This window comes from Echinops telfairi, unplaced genomic scaffold (assembly GCF_000313985.2).
Source record: "Echinops telfairi isolate 266 unplaced genomic scaffold, ASM31398v2 ScPeMD7_7458;HRSCAF=8496, whole genome shotgun sequence".
Classification (NCBI taxonomy): domain Eukaryota; kingdom Metazoa; phylum Chordata; class Mammalia; order Afrosoricida; family Tenrecidae; genus Echinops; species Echinops telfairi.
In genome coordinates, this window is record NW_022111358.1 from 30,406,210 (window position 1) to 30,413,269 (window position 7,060).

Genomic DNA, 7,060 nt, shown 5'->3' on the forward strand with positions numbered 1-7,060 from the left:
GACCGGCCGCGCTTGTGGGGCGAGGACCAGGTGAGGGGCTGGGGCCCGGCGCCGAGCGCTCTTGGAATAGGCGGCGTTGGTGCCGGAAATGGAGGTGTGGAGACGGGGTGCGGGGTTGGGGAGATGCAGGTGTGTGATGGAGTGAGGAGAGGGGCGACAGGGCAGCGGAAGCTATGCCGCTCGCTTCCCCTTACCTCCTTCCAAAAATGAAGTCCCGAAGTTGTGCGCATGCTTGCTGAGAGACCTCCAGCCCCGGGAATTGGGGGAAATGGGTTGTTCTGTGAGGGTCTAGATTGTGAAAATCAAGTGAGTAGATAGAACTCCCTGCCCAAGCTTGCCCGCAATCGAGAAAATCTTCACACTTTCGAATCCCTTGTCTGAGCGACAGCAAGATCTCTTTAGGGATCTCTAATGCAAGAAAACATCTCCTGGGGCTAGGCATTTCCTGATGTGGCATTGTAACACCCCTCACATCCTGTTTAATAACTAGGTAGGTGTTCTACATGTGGGCTTATCGGTTCCTCTAACAACAAGATCGATTCAAGAAGCTCACACTGACAAATAATGACACTGGGTGCCGTGCCATCACCACCCATCTGCCAAATTTGTCACACTGTGGAGCGTTGAGTGATCCTGAGATTCCAGAAGCTGAGATTCCAGAAGCAGTGAGGCCCGTGGTCTTTCAGATTCCACAGGGTCAGCCATGGGGAACAGGTGTGAGCCGAACTTCCAGAGTGGGAAGGAGGAATGAACTGTTTACTGCCAGCCTTCTGAACAGCAGTGGAACATGGTCAGGTGTCGGCCGCAAAACAAGCCTCTTTGGTTGGGAGGCCCTCCACATCCAAATGGGGGAAGAGCTACCTCCTGCAAGTCCAGTGGACTCTCCTGAACGGAGTAACACCTCCAGGGCTTCCCTTTACTGATGGGGCAGGATCCAAAATGAGAGGAGACATACACAGTTTCCCTACAGGCTTTCAATCTCTGGAGGTGCACACCTAGCTTGTTTGTATCCAATTTACAGTCCCCCAGTTGGCCTTCTTGCTACTTAAGTTGGTTTTAGACAAGAAGGCGTATCTGTAGCAGATACTGACTTGTTTGTTGTAAGGTGAAATGTTTCCACTGCAGCGGCTGCGGTTGCAGTCCCGCCCTTCTCTCCTGCTGACCACAGCTCCTTGCCATGGAGCATCAAGAAGCAGAAAGGCTGGAAAGGATTAGCGGCCAGGCTTTCTTCAGGAGGGGACAGCAACAAAAGCACTTTCCCCCCTGCTGCTCCAGTTCCCTTTTGCAAACAGCATACCTCAAAAATGTGGAGTGCTTGGCCACTAGATAAGCACCTTAGTGCATTCATCCACACATGAACAAGGAGGATAAAGTGGGGGGCCTCTTTCTAATGATTTTACTTTTTACCAAATCCAGATTTTTTTTAAAAACTAATTTTTTAAGCTAACTTTTAACTAGAAATTATTTAAACTATTTCCTACCTTGGGCCACAGCTCATTGTTCTCGCCTATTAAAAACCTACCATATATACTCAAGTATAAGCTGCGTTTTTTCAGCACATTTTGAATGCAGTCTTTGTGGTAAAATCAGGTGGCTTGGTGTGGGTATTCTGGTCGGCGTATACTGGAGTCTCTACAGCCTTTGGCAGCATTACAGCAAACAGCGCGCCATGGCAAGGGCTCCCTCCAGCAGATGCCGTCGTTCCAAAAACAGGCCCAGAGCTTATGGCTGGGTTCCTTCCCTCCCTGCTTGAGAACAAAAACAAAGGACAAATCCCCAGTTCTCTGGGTTCTGGTTACATAACTTCCTCTGGTCCAGGTTCACCATTCAGAATTTGGTTCTGTTTCTAATTGAGGTCTGCAGCATACAACAAGTGTATATGGAGAGCTTACTCCGTGCCAGGTCTATGTTGGGTAATGGGCAGGGGGGTGGGGGTGGGAGTGTCCATGGGTGAGAGAGGGAGAGAGAGAGAGAGAGAGAATGTTAGCAGATCGTCAGGTTTACATTCAACAATCCTACAAAGGTGGTTCAACTCATCCATTGCAATCCCCTCATTGTGTCACCACTCAGCCCACTTCCTGTGTATCCTGTTCCATTCCTCCTCTCCTACCCTCTGAACTGTGTCCTTGGGGAAATACTGCTATTGGATCTTAAATGGTTGATTGTTCTAACAAGGGAGGTGAGCTCAGTCCCCAAAGTCTACACTCTTACCACGAAGGAGTAAGAAAGAAGAGCTAGAGGAGACGTGCGCCCCGATTTCAGAAGAGGAAATGGTTAGTCTTTGAGAGAAACCTCTTAAAGGATCCCTGGGCCTTCTGTATGGAGAGATGGAGAGACAGGATCCTGGGAAAAGAAACAATGTACACCAAAAAGATTGCAGAAGGAGTAGCCTGTAAAACAGCTCCGTTTCTTGTTTTAGTTTTTAGTGTGCAGAGTCAGAGGAGAGGGTTGCTTTTAAAATAGCTGGAACAGAAAGCTTATTTGTTGTTTTTCAATTGTTCTCTCTCATGCTTTCCTTCCGGAGGGTTTGGTAAGTACCATTTTCAGGTGATGCTTAATATCCTGTAGACTAACAGGCTTCTTTCAAACCCCAGCCTGAGATCTACAAATACTCAGCCGACTTTGCTTCCTTTTGCTTTTGATAAGAAAGGCAAGGAAAAACCAGTGCTGGAGACTACAAGAACAAGACTGTACGACTGTGAAGCGTTTAGAATCATTGAAATGCAGCAACTACCTGGTGACCAATAGTGATTAGAGCCACTGGTCAGAAAAACCTACCAGACATTTTTTCTGTCTCTCTCGCTCAAGCACTGGTATCTCTCTACTCCCTTTACTGGACTTGTAGATTTCTCTCAGTACCTTAAGCACCCATGGCGGAGCTTAGAACCTTAAGAACAGACAACCACACAACAACAAAACTGGCTGAGTTGTAAAGCTTTTTTCTACATCCTTGTCCGCAGCGTCTCTGGTACATTTTGGCTGCACAAAGTACTCGGGAGCTCTGCGGTGGTCACTGGCTGGGGAGGGTGGCATGGTTAAAATGGGCTATCTCAACCCCAATCAGACCTCTGAGAAAAAACAGTCTTCACAAAAGGCTCCGCTGTTGGCACCTCCTACTTCCAGTGAGAAAGAAGTAGTTTCTTTTCTTTTCTTTTTTTTTTAAGAAGTAGTTTCTTAATAAGACACATTTAATTGATGGCCCTGGATGAAATGATGATTCTCATTTCTGATCAGGCCTTACACATCCTATGATTCATTCGGATGATTTGGAAACGTGTTCTGTTTTATTGGTTATTGTTGGCCTGAGAGGATTCTTTCTAGGCCCTGGAACTAGACCTGCGTGTGTGTTTCCTTATCTTAGAGCGAACAGGAGAAACGGGAACGGCTGAAAACCCAAAGGGAGAAGCAGAAGGAGCTGATACTGCAGCTCAAGACCCAGCTCGATGACCTGGAAACGTTCGCCTACCAAGAGGGCAGCTCCGACTCCCTGCCTCAGTCCGTCATCTTGGAAAGACAGCGGGTGAGCAGACCTGAGGCGCCTCCGCCACTGGCTGGGGTGGATTTGTCCCTTCCAGCATTGACAGGACCTCCTCTGCTGGTGGCTCGCCCTCCCTGGCCTTACTGAGAATCTGAGCCAGCGCAGGGCAAAGGGAACGTATCACATGGTCACGCAGGGACAGTAAGTAACACGATGGTGGGGCCCTTTGGTTGGGAGATTATCAGTGTAATAGTGGTGGTGATCTATCATAATAATAGCACTCTTAATTTGGTGCTCACAACATTGTATTTGGGCAAAGCCCACAATGTAGACCAGCTTTTTCTGTGCTGCCCACCACTCGGTAAGTAGTCCAAGAATCCAGGCTGACTTGACGATGTATTCCCACTGGTGAGATCAGGGCCAAAGGCAAATCCGTTGGGAAACATATAGCTTCAGCTTTTCCTGCATGCCATTGTCGTGCCGGTAGATGGCGCTTTCCCTGGTTGTGCTGCCGTTGAATTACCAACTGTCAATAAGATCAATCATGTCGTATTTCTCTGGCTGTTGTATGCCTTGTCACGGTGTAGAGACACGTCTTTAGTTGTCTAGAACAGTGCTAGAAAGACTGAGGGAACACAGTGTGTCTTCTCTTTAGCCTGAAGAGTCACACTGCTCTTCTCCTGAGGGAAAATCGACCGGCAGGTAGGCCATTTGCGAGAGGTGAGAAAAGTCGAGGAGCAAAGGCTATTATTCCTTCAAGAGACGCAGAGACTCTGAGCCCTCCGCCCCATGAGCAGTTGATGTGGGAGTTGTATGTGTCTCCAGATTCCCATGTCAGGAAAGAGGGTGTATTGGTACGCCTCTCCCCGAAAAGCGCTCAAGAGTCTGCTCATTGCCTGTGATCTCCTAGGTGATCATAGACGAGTTAATAAAGAAACTGGACATGAACCTGAACGAGGACATCAGCTCACTGTCCACCGAAGAGCTCCGTCAGCGTGTGGATGCCGCCGTGGCTCAGATCGTCAACCCCGCCCGCGTGAAAGAACAGTTGGTTGAACAGCTGAAAACTCAGATCCGAGACCTCGAAATGTTCATTCACTTCATCCAAGGTCAGAGGACGGCTGGGGAGGGAAGGGGGCAACTGAGGGCACATGGCGTTGATTCTGGCACTACTACCTAAGGGTGCCAGTTCTTGATGCCCTCTTTCTAGGGAATTGACCACACTTAGTAAGGGGCTCGTTAAAACCCCAGCTCTGTGTCCTTGGGCAGGCAACTGAGCTCGTACGTCTTACTCTCCTCATCCACAAAGTAATGACTCATTCTTCATTCACTCAGCAAAGATTTCCCGAGCCGGTCACTGTTGTAGGCAATAAGGCAATATTTGTAAAGAATTTTACTGCTGGTAGAAGTTCAGTGTCTTCTCTTCTCCTTGCCTCTTCTGACCGCAGATGAAGTGGGAAGCCCCTTGCCGACAGGCGATGGGCACTGTGAATGCAAAGCCGGAAGGAAGACAGGCAGCGACTCCCCCCGCCCCGGCGCCAGTGGCAGCAGACTGCCCCCAGGAAACGGCAAAGGTGAGTACGTTTCTCCTGGACTGGCAGATCCGGAAAGACCGAAAGTAGATAATGGTTGCCTGGGATCAGGGGTTAGGGTGAGATAGGGGAGGACAGCTCGAAGCACGAGGTTTCTTTGTGGAGTGATGAAAAAATCCCCAAGTTTATCACGGTAGTAGATGCACAACTCTGAATCTACCCCTTCCCTGCAAAAAAGGAATCTGAATGATACGTTTTAAATGCTGCTGCTGCATGATACATGGTACCTCATTCACGCTGTTATTAACCAGAAAGTAGAAAGGCATGCCCGGCTACATTCTCGGTAGCTCTTGGCGGCGTGGGCTCACACTGTAGCTGGGACGCAGGCACGCACTGTGTTGACTGCTGGCTGTGCTGCTGTGTTGATATCCTCGCGCTGATGAGTACTTGTCCTCTCTCCCAGTGAAGCCCGAGGATGTGAGGAGAGTTCGGGAGCTGGGGCTGCACCTGATGCGGCGAGCCCTGGCTGTGCTCCAGATCTTCGCCGTCAGCCAGTTTGGGTGTGCCACCGGCCAGATTCCACAAAGCCTGTGGCAGAGTGGCCAGGCCGACAGGGACTACTCTCCCTTACTAAAGAGGCTGGAGGTGTCCGTGGACCGAGTAAAACAGCTGGCGTTGAGGCACCAGCCACACAACCACGTTGTCACCTCTGCCAGCCTCCCGGACCTCACTCTTGGAGGCAAGGATGAGCTGACCGCAGCTGTGCGAAAGGAGCTGACCGTGGCCGTGAGGGACCTGCTGGCCCATGGACTGTACGCCTCCTCTCCAGGCATGAGCCTCGTCATGGCGCCCATTGCTTGCTTGCTGCCAGCCTTCTCCTCAGCCCCTGAGGCCATGCATCCATGGGAACTCTTTGTAAAGTACTACCATGCCAAGAACGGCCGGGCTTACGTGGAATCGCCAGCCCGGAAGCTCTCCCAGTCCTTTGCCTTGCCCATGGTGGGGGGCACTGTTGTGACCCCCAAACAGAGCCTACTGACAGCCATCCACATGGTGCTGACGGAGCATGACCCCTTTAAGCGCAGCGCAGACTCTGAGCTTAAGGCCCTGGTGTGCATGGCGCTGAACGAGCAGCGTCTGGTGTCCTGGGTGAACCTCATCTGTAAGTCGGGGGCACTCATCGAGTCCCACTACCAGCCGTGGAGCTACATGGCGCACACAGGCTTTGAGAGCGCCCTCAACCTGCTCAGTCGCCTCAGCAGCCTCAAGTTCACCCTTCCGGTCGACCTGGCCGTGCGCCAGCTCAAGAACATTAAAGATGCTTTTTGATGGGAGGCCCTGGCCCCGGAGCAGCGCCTCACTCAGTCAAAAAGTCACTGTCTTTGTCTTCTCAGCCAGTAGAGGGACTGAAAATCTTTGCTGATCTTGCTTCAGTGGCCAGCCAGACGGACGACTGCAAAATCTATTTCCCCACCAGCGTAGCATCTCTGAAAGATGTGCAGCAAACCCACTTACAAGAAGGTTCTGCCTGGGTGTGTGACCAGGGTGTTCACATGAGCACACGCGTTTGAGCCTCTGACCGAGACAGCTGTCGTGACACACGGGCACACCAGGGCTTTTCACACACTCGGGTTGCCCGAACTGTTCTCTTCAGTGACACCAGTTGTTGGTCCCAGAAGGCCTGCAACTCGAGGGTCCTGGTAGTCGAGTTGAGATCGAGGTGGGAGCCATCTTCCTTTACTGAAAGCCAGTCTGAAAATCCTGGGGTCAGAGTTGACATTCTCTGTAAGAATACTGAGTCTCTTTATAAGTACAGTGCTCCAGGGTGGGCGGAGCTGCCTATAAAACTAGAAATGAGAACATTTGTTTTTTGGGTGGGTTTTTTTAGTTCCATCTTTTTTTTTCTTTTTTCTTTTTTTTCAATAAGTCCTTTTATTGGGGGCTCTTACAGCTCTTTTTTTTCCTTTAATGTCATTGTATTGGGGGCTTGTACAACTCTTATCACAACCCATACATACATCCATTGTGTCAAACTCATTTGTACATTTGT

At 50.2% G+C, this 7,060-nt stretch overlaps 1 protein-coding gene across 1 annotated transcript; it reads left to right on the forward strand.

Annotated features, from left to right (window-relative positions):
- RUNDC1 (RUN domain containing 1) lies at positions 1-6,924 on the forward strand (the record flags this gene model as incomplete). Its single annotated transcript, XM_045299457.1, has 6 exons — positions 1-30; positions 2,525-2,530; positions 3,362-3,520; positions 4,389-4,587; positions 4,927-5,052; positions 5,474-6,924. Coding segments are annotated over 6 exons (1,386 nt in total), but the record flags the coding sequence as incomplete, so codon positions are not given.
- Between the last annotated feature and the right edge of the window lie 136 nt (positions 6,925-7,060).